The 16,304-nt window shown below is 27.7% G+C and overlaps 1 protein-coding gene and 1 long non-coding RNA gene across 4 annotated transcripts in view; one reads left to right on the plus strand and one right to left on the minus strand.

Annotated features, from left to right (window-relative positions):
- Pez (protein tyrosine phosphatase non-receptor pez) overlaps positions 1 to 16,304 on the plus strand; it is a 45,203-nt gene that overhangs the window by 16,992 nt on the left and 11,907 nt on the right. For all 3 annotated transcript variants that reach the window (XM_067047998.1, XM_067047999.1, XM_067048000.1), the window contains 8 exons: positions 2,211 to 2,328; positions 3,055 to 3,429; positions 9,070 to 9,251; positions 13,328 to 13,461; positions 13,554 to 13,647; positions 13,725 to 13,907; positions 14,646 to 14,805; positions 15,870 to 16,033. In XM_067047998.1, the coding sequence (XP_066904099.1) occupies positions 2,211 to 2,328; positions 3,055 to 3,429; positions 9,070 to 9,251; positions 13,328 to 13,461; positions 13,554 to 13,647; positions 13,725 to 13,907; positions 14,646 to 14,805; positions 15,870 to 16,033 (1,410 nt within the window). The remainder of the gene's footprint in view (positions 1 to 2,210; positions 2,329 to 3,054; positions 3,430 to 9,069; positions 9,252 to 13,327; positions 13,462 to 13,553; positions 13,648 to 13,724; positions 13,908 to 14,645; positions 14,806 to 15,869; positions 16,034 to 16,304) is intronic.
- On the minus strand, positions 7,477 to 11,543 carry LOC106682524 (uncharacterized). The gene is made up of 2 exons (XR_001343427.3): positions 11,409 to 11,543; positions 7,477 to 7,562 (listed from the first exon to the last, which is right to left on the minus strand). It is a non-coding gene; the product is annotated as an uncharacterized lncRNA (long non-coding RNA).

Raw genomic sequence — 16,304 nt, forward strand, 5'->3', positions numbered from 1 at the left:
CAGAAGATGTAATTATTCTGGCAAAGTATGAAGGTTTTTAAGGATTCAAAGTTGATAATTTCAGTAGAAGTTTTAGTAATTATTGAAATAACATGAATTCATATTAAACATACACATTTATTTTGCTAACAGGAGCTGTTCACTTATTACGTAAAATCATTATTTAGCTTAGTGAATATATGTCATAAGATATTTCTCACTTTCATAATTCCTACTTTGAAATTATTCCCTTTTTTTCTTTCTAGATAGTGCCCGAGTTTTTAATAAATATAATCTTGTATTCAAATCTATTCCCAAAAAATTAAAACTGAAAAAATAATTGGTTCAGTAGATTATTACAATCTTGATACTGTTAATTATTTATAATTCAAATTAAATCTTTGAAGTTTAGAAATTCTCTGCTTGCATTAAACGTGTATTGTATTTACTTTGATAAGATTTAGCAAAACAAATCTATAGCAGCACAATTTCATTCAGCATTGAATTGGTTTCTAGAAATGCTAGAAACTGTTAAAATACCGTAGTTTATAAGTTCTTTTGGCTTCCTCACTACCAAACGTAGGGAAGCTTTGTTTTTATGCTGGTAATAAAAAATAGTTATGTCTTCAGAATCGAGAATTTTCCCTCAATATTATGTTTTAAAGATCAAGGAACAAACTTGGTTCTGTCTGTCTTTCTGTCTACGGGTTTGTGGTCCAATTTGTGTTTAGGCATAATCAATTTAACTGTTAATCTGATTTTGATGATTTTTCCCTTCCATAGTAACCATATGGGAGGTTTGTGTATTTGTATATTGTATACTGCAAATTATCTCTACTCTTTATATTTTGCTGTTTACTAAACTAAATTTCTTTCTGTGTAAATTTTTTCATGAATAGGTTTTGCCGACTTCAGCTTGTAATAGCAATTACAATTTAATGGTGGTGGTTTAAAATTATGTATATATTTGGATGATTGTTGATTGACAGTGTGTAATTAATAGAAGGAAGATAGTCCATGGGTCAAAATAACTCGAATAGTAAATAAACTATCTTTCATGGGCCAATGTTTCATCCCTCTTTGGATGGCTTCATCAGGGCTTTCAAATTAAAGGAAAGTGAAAGAAATGATTAATGTCCTGCAAAGTAAGGCAAAACGTTGGCTCATAATAAATAGCTTACTCAATATTTGAGTTATTTTGACCGCTCCTGGACCATCTTCTTTTTATTATGTATTTCTTTTTATCCTACCTAATTTAAATTTTGGAGGTTGTACTAATAAAATTTGGGTGAGTTAAATATTGTTTAATTGATGATTAAATTATTATTTATAAATGAGTCACCAGTGTAGAATGTAAATTTTTAAGTTTAAATTTGGATCTGTTTTACACATTTAATGAATATTAATTTTGTGATTGTCCATTCCAAATCTTCAACACCTAAAACAAGTTCATCAGTACCCTTGACTGCCCAGTAATCTCTTTGCCAGGGAGTATTTTCTAAAAGTCGAGTATTTAAAACTGGTAATTGTAATAAATTGTAATTGTGGTAATAGACACATAAGTGTCTATCAGGAATTCATTTCTTTTCAGCATCTGTTCTTTTATTAACAGAGAATTTAAAAAAATTACTTATTGGAAGAATTTAATAAAAATTCTCAAGGTTCATTTTTTAATTTATAAATAAAATTAAGTTTTATCAATGTTATCCCAAGAAATTGATATTTAATGTGATATGAAAAATAGATATAAATAAAAAATTGTTTTCTGTTTTATCAAGTAATTATTTTTGGTTTTAGTTAATGTTGCTGAGGTATCATTTTCACTGATAATTTTGTTACTTGGTCTGTTGTTAAGCTTTTAAAATACAATTATTAACTTCTAAATGTGAAAATTATTGTAATTATTAACTGTTAAAAAATCTTCTTTTTTTAATAAGGCACTAAATTTAAAATAAATACGCATGACGATTTATTTTCTTTTTATGTTTCTTATACTATATTATGTACTATATCACCTTTTAATTTGTTATCTGAGACCTCTGAATCTAAATTTATCTACTTATTGAAGAAATGAATGGAATTAATTTAATTTTGTTTAGTTATATTGTTTGTTTTAATCAAAAAATCATAAACAATGTAGAAAGGAATTAATTTAATTTTGTAAAATTATAGTTTTTTTTTTGTTTTTTTTTATCATTAATTCATTGCATTAACATGAAGCATTTTTTAAGCACTTGGACGATGTCGGTGGTAACAATATCGTCTACTACATGGGAAGAGGAAACGCTGTACTTCATCAACCTTCTGGCCAGCCTCAGCCAGCGATGAGGCAGTTCTCTCACAGGCAAGGTATGATCTAGTCATGATTTTATTTTTGTATTTTCTATTCCAGTTTACTAATTATTTATTTTATCTACCAGATAAAAAATAAAAAATATTGAGAAAAAAAAACCTTTGTCCAGATATAGATCAAAGCTATCAGTTATAAATTGAAGCATTAAGTGGTACTGGTGTGTGTGCTATATACAGGGTGTACAATGTAAATCAATCCAATAGATAACAGAGGAAATAATTGTTGATATGTATATTCACAACTATTATCTGTATATTCACGGCTATTGCTTATGCTTTGAAGTGACGTGCTCAACAATCCAAAAACACCTTATTGTTATTATAGTTTATATTCATTAGAAAGTTATGAGAGACCCTGTAAAATGCATTTCAATATTTTTAGCATTAAAGAATTTATGCCATTTTAGAATTAAAGAATTTATGGCATTTTAGAATTAAGTATTCTTAATGTCATTATTCCCTGGAATTTTCATAAACTGGAATCTTGAAAACTTCATTTTTGGTATTTTTTCATTGTCTTTCTAATACAAATATTGCTAAGCTTGTAGTTATTATTTCTCTCAAAATTGGACAGTTGATAGTAATAGCTCAAAAAAAGTACAAAAAATCTTGATATAGATTTTTATCATTATTTTATTTACCAAAGAGCTCAATGATAAATTTTAAATTTAATTTAATAAGGTAAATGTAACCATTAATAATTATTTATTTTATATGTTTTAGAACCAATTTATGAGAACATCCCTCTGAATTGGACTCCTGAAGGCAATGAACCGAGAAGCCGTGCTGCCAGCATACAGTCCGCACCTGAAATGAGAATACCTCAAGAGCAATTCAAAGGGAACCAGCATCAAAACCATCAGCCCCAGCATAACCACCAAACCCAGCACATCCATCAACCCCAACACAACCACCAATCACCTCCCCAAAACCTACAAAATAACCACCAGTCCCAACCACAGCAGCCAATGTCGCATAACCACCAGTCTCAAACACAGCACAACCAGCAATCTCATCAGCTTACCACAATGCAACCGTCCCAACAGCAAGGATCGTCACCTAGTCACGACAGGATTCATGGCTTCAATGTTTCTATTGGTAAATTCACAATATATATGATTTTTATTAATTTAAATGATTTTATATTTTAAAAAAAAAAATATAACTTTTTTTTACAAAATTAGTGCAGAAAAGCTTGTCAACAAGTGTTCTAAGAATTCATTTAAGAGGTCCTTATAACACTGTGAAATAAACTTGAAGAATAAGCCGTGATTACCTGTAATTACAAACTTTTTCACAAGTTATTTATTGATTTAATTAAAAATTATGTATGGAACTATAGAAGTTTAGATTTGTACCAAGAAAAACTTTAAAAGAAGCTAATTTATAGAATTGGTTGGAAAACATTATGCTTTTGAATCAAGCCCATTGTGGAAAAGACTCAGACTCAGTAAAAAACTGTGCTATTGAATATTATCATCCTCATAGCTTGTACTTATACTTTGGCTTAGAGCTTGTGGTTCCTCACCTCATAGCCTTCATTTATAACCATATACATTTTTTGTTTAATCAATGAAGTTTCATCAGGTCTTGCCTTCATTTTTCTTTTCTTTTCTATAATTTTTCTGTGGTTTCTGTCTCTCCATAGCAGCACTATGGAGGTTCTATTGGGAGCCAGGATTCTAAAATTTTATTAACAATAAGATGGGAAATGAGTTAATGTTAGGAACCAGATAGGTAGGTCAGTACAGTGCAGTTGTACTGAATACATTTTCATGAAAATCATTAATATGAAAATATCTGATTAACCATTTGTGATAAATTGTTTGTTGATAGTGAATCCTCGGCTAGCTTTAAAAACTCTGTCTAAATTGTTGAGACAATTAATTTCATTTAGCGTCTTAATAAATACACTAAATGAAAGGGACTGCCACTTTATTAAGATCTTTTCTATTGCTTACGGTCAAAAAAGACTATGTATTGTAAAAAATTATCATATTATTGAGACAGAACATTGACTAATGGGGACAGAGCAATTAGAGACTTTTATCACGGAAGTTCTGAGAATAATGAAATTATTGTAAAATGTACTTAATTAACATATTTTTTGACCAACTATGTTATAAGGTGTTCTGGCCTGTTTTTAATGATATTAGGGTTAATTATTTGGATATCAAATTAAGAATCCACCATTAGAATTTTACTGGCGTTTAAATATTTTGCATTATTATTACTATATTTTCGTGAGTTTTCTATGTGAAAAAATTGAACAAAAAACAAAATAACAACTTATTTTATTCAATGGAGTCACTATTTTTTTCAATTTCGTTTATCTCTTAGATTGAAACAATGGGATAAAAGCTACTCTTAAAATAACAGAACAAAATTTAGAAAAACCTTTAAATTTTGACAATTAAATCTGCTTGAAAGTGTATCAAGTGCTTGATTAAAAATAATTTAAAAAAATCTATTAATCTTTAAATCTATATTTTATTTTATTCTATATTATTTAATTTTCTGAAAAATATTTTCTTCAGTTTGATATTTATTCATAAATGAAAGTTGAAAATAGATAAGGAACAGAAAATTTAAAAACCTATTTTTATAAACATAAAACAAACCACTTCCATGAACTGTATTATGTATGTTGTTTAGAATTCTAGTTTCATATGAAAAAAAATCAAAGTTTCAATCACTACCATCAATAAAATTCACTTTAAATGAAAGAAATGCTCAAAAACTTTCATTCCATTGTTTGACCAGAAGTTTTGAAATTTCAAATGATTTTTATTACTATTTCTTCATAATTTTAATAGACATCAGTTTTGCTTAAAATGAACTTAAGAATTTTAATTGTTTGATGTTTTATAACAAAATATTTAAACACTCTTTTTCCTCTGTTCTAGTCTGAATGGTTAATTTTTTTATCAATCTTTGTTTATTATGAAGGTTTGATTTTCCAGATTTATATTTTATTTTAATATTTTTTACATTGATTTTTGAACACAAGATAGGTTAATTTGATAATAATCCTGTACCGGAAGGAAGCAGTAAAGGTGGTTCGAAATATCCATAAATTGAAAACTTGTTATAGATAGGTATCCAATTTTGCCCTTATCTCCTTGGCTTTTAGATTCTAGAAAGTATGTCACAAAACTCTAATTCCATAATAGAATCAAAATAAAAGAGTTCGATGAATCTAAGTTAAATCAAAATATTTTGTCCGTCTAAAAATATCAGTGCTTTAACATTGCATATCCTTTTAAAAAAACTGGGTGAGATTGTTTCTATGCATTACAAAACCAATAAGGAAATGATTATATCTGCTAAACACAAGGATGTTTTTTTTTTTTCATGTTCTGAAGATTTTTTAGTACAAGTGGTTACAGAGATATCTTTTGAGTACTAACAATTAAAAGAATGGCCCACTAAATTAACATCTCAATAGGTTATCATTGTAGCTTACTTGTTTTATTGGTATTATTTTTATTTCAGATTTTCAACATTGGAATTTTTTTAATTTAAATCTTTACATACTTTATTTTCCTTTTGTGTGGTTTTTATTTTTGGATTCAAGCAACAATTTGTTTTAAGGAAAAAAATTATTGTATATTTTTTTAGAAGAAATTATTGGGAGATATTTCTTAACAATTAAAGAAATGTAAGTGTGTTATTATGTTTATCCTATAATTATTTTTTTTATATCATGCTTAGATTTCAATATTTTATTTCATCCAAAGAAAAAAATCCTATCATTCCAACCCCAAGTAGCCAGAAAAATTGTTAACGCATCATTTTATATTTCTAACGAGATATTACACAATCCCCTTAAAATTCTGTCATAGATCATTCCGATATTTTCTATGACAGACTGACTCTAAATTCCAACTCATTGACTGAAGGTCTATCTGCTGCCACTAACCCTTGCGATCCGTCCAGAAGACTATTAAGGCGCTGGCCAAGATCCTTACTGCACTGATCTCATTTATTTTCTAATTCATTCACATGTAAATTTTTTTCTTTATTTTCTCTCTCATGCTATTACATTTCCTCACTCATTGTGAAAGCAAATAGCAAATCCCAACATGGCTAAAATTCCTATCATTGCAAAACAAATAAATAAAAAAGAATTTGTTTAATAAGCTGAGTGAACTGGTGTGGATTTGCCAATCTTAAGGTACTTTTTTGGTTTTTATTTGCGGATTAGAGCTACAATCTTTCTGTTTTAAAAAAGAAATAATATTTTATTTTTTTTAAAGAAATAGTTTAATTGGAAATAATTCTTAACAATATTAAATTGAAGAAATATGAATGTGTTCTTATTTTTGTTCATAAAAAAAAATGATAATTTTTTTTTTTACATCACACTTAGATTTCAATATTTTATTTTTCTGTTAGAATTTTAGTCTTATTTTATTTAATAAACTGAGTGAACTAGAGTGGATGCCAATCCTTTTTTTTTCTTATCAAGTCTATGAGTTATTGCAAGCTTGAACTATTCCATTTGGGTGACTTAGACGTCACAGATGATTCAGATAATGATTTCATTTCTGTCAAGTATTCTCTCAAATTACTGCATAGTACTTGACTTTGTTGTGAATCATGATAGCACTTGTAAGTATAAACAAAAACAAAAAAATGGAATATCTGATAATAGAAGTTTTCATTGGCCAATAAACTTTAAATTTAGCTAAGTAGTCAGAATTATCACTGTTAAATTTGTGATATTTTTTTTTTGTATTTCTCATTAAGAGTTGAAATATATTATCTATTTTGTCTTCACTCCATAGAGATAAAATAAATTAGTATTTTTGTTAATTTTTAATTTATTAAGAATAAACTAGATTAATTTAAATTGTTAGAATTTTAATTAATGTACAATAATAGTTAAATTTTTATTAAAGGATCAGAAAAAAAACAGGCAAGTCAATTTTATTTTTTTTATATTTAGTTATTGGTATTAATCAATTTAGAATCGAAATTTGCATTCTTCCAGAAAGGTATGTGAAAAATCATGATAAGAAAATTAAAATATATTTTCTAATAGGTCATAGTGATGATCATCGCTTGTTTGAATTTAAGGGCTAAAAACTATGGATGGTTATAAAGGAAATTTTCATGGCTGCGGTCAATAAGAAACAAAAAATTGCTTTTAACTATTTATTCGCTGCCGAAGTTTTGACCCATAATGTAGGTCTTCATGAGGGCCTGCCTCTGATAACAAGCAGCAACTTAAACAAAAAATTTTTTACATTAAAAAAAAAAAAATGATAATTTTTTAACCTAATAAGGTTAAGAATACAGTCTTTTTTATAACTAAGGCATTAAAAAAAATATATATAGAATTGTAGGATTTATTGATCTAAAAAATAAAAAATAGTTGTATAAACCTTAGATTAAAGTGATGACAAGCCCTTCAGTTCAAATATTTGATTTAAATATCACCTGAAGAGAAGATGGTTTTTTTTTTTTAAGGAGATAAGAGGATATAATTTATTGTTTTAATTTGAATGAAACTAAAATGATAATAATATTTACACAAAATAATATTGTAATTTTTGTTACACAACTCTTGCTTTTCTTAAACTTTGATTACAAAAAAAATCCTGCAGTAGAAATAATATTCAAGTATACTATTATAATAATTAACAGTATTTCTCATTGATATTTTCTTTATTATTCCTTTTTAAACACTATTTTCAGACCATACAATTGTTAGTTTTTGATGAGTCATAATGATTTTGATTTTCCTTCCAGTAGTCCTTATTAATAAATTAATAATTATAAACTTTTGTTTTTTTGTTTAACAATCATTAACAGATTTAAAAAGCATTATTTAAAAAAAAATAAATATAACCAATTTTATTTTATAATTATATTTGATCTTGTGACAAATCTTTTTTTTGTCTCAACTTTTTTATCCTGAATTTAATAGGACAATAAAAAAATTCTGGTTGGGTATGTATATTACCCATTAAATAAATAGTACATGGTACCATAAAAAATTATCTATTTCAATTATTATAACAGTGGGAACTCTTTATTTAACTGCAATAACTACATACTTTAGGTCAAATATTTTGTCTGCTGTTAATTATTATTTATATTTAATCTATCAATAAATATATTCAGAAATTATTGTAGCTTAGTGGTATAATAATTTATAATAAATAACCAAAAGATTTATTACTGTTGTTTACTCTTCCAAAATTATTTTTAAAAAAATTACTTTGATTGTTTAATATTGAATTAAAAATAAATAGCAGTCAGTTATGATTTTTGGACTAAAAAGGTTTTAATGAATGATAGTCATTTTAATTTTAAATATTTATAACAACGGTAAATTGTCAACTCATAACATCATTTTATTTTGGAATATGATGTAATTAATTTAAATCCTAAAAGAACAATGTTTTCAGAAAAATATAATGAAAATCAATTGAGATTATGAGGTGGTTAAGTACAGAATATAAATAAAGTAAAACTTAAATAAAATGTTCAAAATATATTTTCTTATAATCTTTGGGGCTATTCTATTGAGCTAATATTATATAATTTTTTTTTAATTGTTTACATTGAGCTTTTTATCTAATACTTGAAAAACAGCACATGGCTGAATCACATTTTTTTTTTACTCCTAGTTGTGACATTATCTTATCAGTTGGAACAAAAGTTCGGTGTAGTGCCTAGCACTTATCACAATGGTTCTGAAAATCCTTAAGATACCATGCATTTCAGATTCTTCAACGAGGAGCAGCGATGGTTCGCAGAGTGGCACTCTCGGAAAGACAGGCAAGAGTAAGGGAAGAAAATGGGTGAACCTTCTCGGCTCTGGTGGCAAGAACAAACAGGCAACATTACCCAAGCAGAGTGAATCAATCAGGGTTCCGTTGCCGACAACAATAACTAAAGAGGCAATGGTAAGTCATCAAAAATTGAAAATTCAGTTTAATTTGCTCCTTATATTGTTTCTAAATTTAAGTGACTTTTTTTTTTTTTATTAACATTTATTCTCTCATCAAAATGTGTCAGTTTTGATCTGTACCTTGAAACAAAGAGGTTTAATATCCGAAACTTTTAGTGTACTGTACAAAAGAAATTAAGGTTGGATGTACACTAATTGTGTAAATAATTAATGTTTTCCATAATTAGCTATTGAAACTTAATAATAATAATAATGGGAGGGCATTGGCCTTTTTATCAATTAATATAATCCTATAATCCTTTTTATCAATTAATATAATCCTATTCTGATTTCTAATGATTTAGTGATGAGTGAAAAAAAAATCATGAACACTTCATTTTATTAAAATGTGTATTTGATGTTTGTTGCACAAAACTGTTAAACATTTTTGCTTTAAAAATAAGTATACTAGATGCCACTATGATTAACTGGTATTTATTTTTATAATTGCAGTTATCACCTTGATAATAATCATATAGCATATCATAATGATTATATCATATTATATAATTATTAATTGTTATACAGTAAGACTATTTGAGTCTCAAGATGTTTGAAAACTAAAAAATAAATTTTATGTGCTAAGAAATGGTTTGGTTATTATTTAGTGCCCATTATGCTCGATATCATTTGGGTATTAAATTGTTTTTTCTGCTACACCATGAAATTGTTTTTTTAACTCCTTTATTCTTAAAGAAACTATTTTAAAGTTTAACTGATTCTAAATGCGAGTCTTATTAAATGAAAAATAATATGCTAACTTTTATATTTTAGTCAGTGTATGGAATGTTTTGTTTACAGGAAAGATTGATTTGATGATGGAGGGTTAATTTTATCTACTACTTTTTGTCACATATAATAATTTAAGAAGGTATACAAAACTAAATAAATAGACTACGGGCAGCATGTCAAGCTAAAATTCATTTGAATAATCAATATTACTATTCAAATAAAGGAGCTATTTTTATTATTTATTTTTCTTTTAATCCTCAATTGGAAGTATTAATAGTATATTTTATTTTAGTTGTAATAAGTCAATTTTGTCTCTGCATTATTATATTTTTGAGCATTTAGATTTATAGAGATGAAAGACCTCTTATTTCAATAAAAACAGATCTCTAAACATGAATTTTTTTAATGTAATGTGCTCCCACAGCATTATTAAAAAATAAAAAAAAAATGCAAGTTTAGAGACATTGTTTTATTAAAATTAAAGGTTTTTCATATTTACTGAGGCAGAGAATGTAATTTTTGCTCAGACCCTCTATTTAAAACCAACAATAAATACAAATGTTTACTGAAGTAATAATAAAAATTGACCAGACAGTTCAATTTATCTTTTAAATTAATATCTTATAATCAACAATCAGATTCAGACATTACCTATTAAAATTTCATTACCGATTGAATCTTAGTTGATTCTGTTACCCTAGAAAATAATAATCACGGAAAAAAAAATTATTCCAGGTACTTTACAGTTACTTTTGTACATAAACTCTTGGAAACTTACTTTTGTATGTTGGTATCAGTAATGCGAAATATCTTTCAACTTAAGAATCACTTTAATACTCATTTAGGTCAGTTGAGTGGAAAATAAAACACAAACCTAATAACAAATGAATTGGGAAACATAACATTTACAGGGTTTATAATTAAACTTAAAATTATTATATAAAGTACCTTGTTTAAATTAAATTTTTTTTTATTTATTTTTTTTTTCAAATTTTATGCTGTAAAAATGAAAAGCCAGTCAAGTAACTTTTTTTGCTGAACTGTATGTTTAAACTGTCTGTACAGTTTAAATTGATCTTCATCCATGTGGATCAATTATCTCTGGTTACAATGTGATCCTGACAAACCGTATTATTATTTGTCATATTTTTCATGACACTAAATATATCATTGAAAATTAATCCCTGAAAATGTAATAATTTTGACATGCTTACTTTGGTGGGAACAAAATTAATATCAAATCAGTTGGATAAAGTATTGACTTTCAGAATTAATTGTTTAAATTTTCTCATATTTATAAATTTCATCAAAGAGGAACCGGACGGTATTAGAAATATACTTACAGCAAACAAAAATTGATCTAGGAAAAAAAAATGCTTACTAGCTTACTTCTCAAAAACTTCATCCTTAGCCACAAAATTTGTACACTTTTAATCCTAAAAGAATCGCTTGTTTTCATAAATCATCCAGTTGATCATTGTGTAGATGTTCCTTGATTGAGGGGCAAATATTATCAGGTTTTGTTATCTCTAGTTCTCTGACTATCTCTGATACATTATTTCCTGTGTGAAATCTCATTGATAAATGGATTATATGAATGATTCATTTATTTTTTTTTGGTTCAAGTACTGTTGTATTTGATCAGTGTTCAAGTGGTACTGCAATTTGTTAGTATTATGAAATTAGTTGGCATGTAATTGATTAAAACGATTCTCACTATAAAGATAGTATTTATATGTTGTTAGTAAATTATGATGGGACAATATTTATTCCATTTAATTAATTAATATTTTATTATCTCAGGTATTGAAATTTAAATTGGCTAAATAATTTTATTTTGTTTCTGACTTAAATTACACATCGTTAGGGTTGAATACAAAAGGAACTTAAAAGCAGATTATGATTTAGTTGTTGCTCTCTCTTATTCTGCTAACCTCTATGGATCATCCCTGATGAAGGCCTGAAATTCAGCTCAAAACTTCGGCACAAATAAATAAGTTTTTGTTTATTTTGTTTTTTTGCTGATCATCTTGTCGTACTTAAATAGATCAAATGGCTTAGCTTATTCAAAATAATCTTTAGGGGTATTTGTTTGTTTTTATATATAGGTACACTGCATACATTTTTATGATTTTTGTTTTGTTCCTCCCTAAGATAAAAAAAACTGTTATTTAGACCTCTTTTTTAGGGTTTGATAACTTCTTTTACAGAAATCTAGTGTGTCCATATTTCAAGCATTGCTGGGCCAGGTGATCTTAGTGGCAAAAGCATTCTATTTATTTTATAATCAGTAGATCATTGATAGGTAACGAATAGGCTTGGTCATATAGACAGCTCCATCTAGTTGTACTTCTTTCAACTGAATAGAGATCATTTATGGAGTTTAATCTAATGACATTGATAGAGGCACAAAGATTATTTTTGTTTGAAAAACTTGTTTTCAAATTTGTGGCACTTTGATCACCTTGCTTCAATAATAGAATGAGATATTTGATATCTGCAATAGATAATTTTAAAACCTTGATGACACATTATCGTCAAGTCATAGTGCCTTGGGAGCATGTACGACTGTGAGTTTTGTCAAGGGAGGTCACTTTCCTAGCTTATGTTTTGAGTGATAGGGAACGCTCTAGCACCTCCCTTTCACCTTGGATTGTCCCGAACCATGTTTAGTACTGTCCTGTCCTGCTTCCACCAGCTACAATCGTTTTGGTTTCTGCTTCCCTTAAGGATTTTTGCACTAAAATTTATTTGTTGAAGTATGTAGATCTATCTTATGTATTCTTTTATCTTACTAACTTCCAATAACATTTTTTCATGTTCAAAAGGTTTTTGTTATTAAAAAAATATTCTTTTCATTGTTTTGTATTATTTCTTATTGTCTAGATGTTTTTTAGAAAATGTTGTGGTTTAAATTAGCTTTCTAGAGTCTTTATTCAGTTATTTATGCAATTATACAAAATATTCATGTATCAGCTGATTGGTTACATAAATTCAGTGGCATACACGAGTTATGACAATTGTTGTCATGGTTAAAAAACAGGTATTAAAACTTTATTTGGTTAAATAATACTTTTCTACAATATATAATGCTTATTAAAATTAAAAGAAAAAAAATATGAACAAAAAACATCGTATTTTTAAGTGGTTTTCCATAGGAATCCCTGCTGTCAAGGTGTTAATGTAGTTTATATACTTTTTATCAATTGTAAGCTGAAATACTTTTTGGCATGGATTAAAATTTATCATTATTCTATTTCAGCTTAATATTTTATTCATTCAATTTTATTTATTTTTTAGTGTCAATTGCTGGAAAAAAAACTTTTAGATTATCCTCGTAGCACATTGTTCTTCGAGTTTGAAAAAATTCATAAACAGAAAAGTAACTGTGATTTTGGCACTGCCTCATTATCTGAAAATCTTGCTAGGAACAGGTAATTTATCATTTTAGATTGTTGTTATATTTGACTCCATTTTGGAGATCCATTTTGCATTGTATTCACTATTTTTTTTTTTTTTTTTTAAGGTTTAATGATGTACTACCTTATGAAGAAACTCGAGTGAGGTTATCTCCTAGTAAAGAAAACAAATATGGCTATATAAATGCTTCCCACATCACTGTAAGATTAGTTTTTTTCATTAATTTCTTTTAAATGATTTGTATTTATTTTTTTAAATGTCGGGTATTGTGTTGAAGGCTACAGTTGGAACACAGCAAAGGTTTTACATTGCTGCACAGAGCCCACTGACTTCTACAATTAGAGAATTTTGGCAGATGATTTGGGAATGTGAAGTGTATTTAGTGGTGTCCTTACCTGCTCCAGGAGAAGAGATTGCTCCGTATCTCCCTACTCCGGACAGGATTCTTCATGCAGGAAAGGTGAGTAAAATCTTGTCCATTTTTGTTTACAAAATTGAGATATTGGTATTTCAAGGAAGTACAATAAGTTTTTATTATAAATAAAAAATTTATACTATTATATGACAAATTTGTTTGAATGTGCTAATTACCTACTTGATTCAAAAAAAACTTTTTGTGATAAGTAAACTGTTTATTGAGGAAGTTTTTAGGCTACATAGCATCATGCTACGACCTATGGAAACAAATGAGTATCTATTTAATGAATAGCCTCCACAGGGGTGTGGCCATTATAATTCTTCTTATGCCATTTTAACAATAATCCCTCATAGAATATGTCATATTGGATCCTGCAATCTTCTAAGGTTCTTTTGGCTCACAGGTGGTCTGCGGACTACTACTAGGTAGATTAGTTTTGTGAAGCAATCAAGGTTTAATGAAAATATTTATATTTTTTAAAATGATAGTAAAATATTTTGGTGTGATGACGTAGCATTGACAACACGTATAGTGTGAATCGGACCTTAAATATTATTATTGTCATTCGATTAAGCTATTTTCATGTAAATTACTTTTTATACAGTATATATTTAAATTAATCAGCTAGTGTTTTAGATTTATTTACTTAAATTTTTATTAAAACTGCCTCTAGTGTTTGTAGAAATGAAGTTTGACTCAAACGATTTAAAAATACAATTTTTTGTACGATGCTTTTTTCATTTAAATGTTGAGTGTTTTTATTTACTATCATTGTTTTAGTTTGAAGTTATGTGCCAATTTTCTCAAGCAACCGGACACTGCGCAACAAGCAAATTGAGGATTCAGGATGTGGACAGCAAGTCTTTCAGGGGTATCTGGCACCTTCAGTACACTGAGTGGGGACATCAGGGATGCCCTAATGCTGTCCCACATTTCTTAGGTAAACTGATACAATTTTTTTGTTATGCAATGTTTTTCTGTCCTGATAATGCATTAATCAGCAAAACTGGTTAGTTATTTTTTAGTATCTTAGAGACTTGAGGCCTTGTTTTTGGAATTTTACTGTTACATCCTAAAAATGATTAACAAATGTGATTTTTTTTTTTTACTACTAGACTGCTGATGTAGTCCAATCAAAGTTATGTTGCAATTGTTTTTAATGTCTTACTTTATTTTTTGGAGTATGCTAAACACAAATCTTAAATTATTAAGGAAAAATTTTATCGGCATCTTAAAACTATCAAAAGCAATTTTTTTTTTTTCCTTATAACTTCTAAAGTTAGCTTTTAATTATTATGAAAATACTATAGTAAGATAAAAATAAGTCAACTATCAACAATATATATTCTTTTAATTTTTTTTTTTTGTATAATTTATGGTTTTCACACTATGAACTTTTAAAAACCTGTGGAAATCTAACATATTTGTAAAATTGCAAAAATGCTTTTTAACAACATTTCAGATTGTTAGGTGCATCCTAAAATTGTTTTTGTACATTATGCATAATAAAAGAGCAGGTAGGATTACAGTGCAAGAAATAAGTGGGGAGAAGTATGTCCGTTTTGAAAGTAAACTAATAATTCCCTCTTTAACTCTTTAAATTTATTGTTTTTCAGTTTGTATCTACTATTTTCTAGTGTTTCTTAGTTCATTTTCCAATCAAAAATAGAATCAGGGTTCTCTGTGAGGCTTGAAAAAGATCTTGTCCCATGATACTGATGGCTTTCTCAAGGTCACTTCCCCAGTGGCATTACTTTCTAACCCTCCCTCACTTATCTGTGTGTTTGAGCAAATACTCTTAGATATCATATTAACATATTCTATTTGTGTAATTAATTATGTTCATCTCTTCTCGGTAACTCCGATGATGTCCTACAAAATGGGTTCAACATCACTTAATACTTACTAATACACAAAAATTAGTTTTATTCATAATTGACATTATGTCACATATTTTGTTAAAAGTTATAAATTATCTTCTTATACTTTAACTTGAATAAATAGGTTTCTTGGAGGAGGTAAGCTCTGTAAGGCAGCATACTATGACCGAGATACCTGGTGGTCATAACAAGAACCCACCGGCCCTGGTCCACTGCAGTAGCGGAGTCGGCCCCACAGCCGTCACCATACTCAGCGACCTGCTTCTCTTTACGATCGACCACAATCAGGTCTGTTAATATCCGAGTAATGATTATCTAATTAAGTGTATTTTACTATTAATTGCATTTCCTTTAATTGACCAAATGAACTTTATCCTTTCTAATCATGTTTTCAAAAATAATAACAATTGATTATAGTATTTTGGAAACGTTTTGTATAAAGAATAATACCTCCAATTTAAGCCAGGGCATTGAACTCTTTTTGAATATTCTGGTACTTTGTTTTGGTATAAGTGCACTGTATAGTATATAAAGAAAATTAAATTGTAATTAAAATATA

Source organism: Halyomorpha halys, unplaced genomic scaffold, assembly GCF_000696795.3.
Source record: "Halyomorpha halys isolate HHAL.00 unplaced genomic scaffold, Hhal_1.1 Scaffold421.1, whole genome shotgun sequence".
In the NCBI taxonomy this organism is placed as follows: Eukaryota; Metazoa; Arthropoda; class Insecta; order Hemiptera; family Pentatomidae; genus Halyomorpha; species Halyomorpha halys.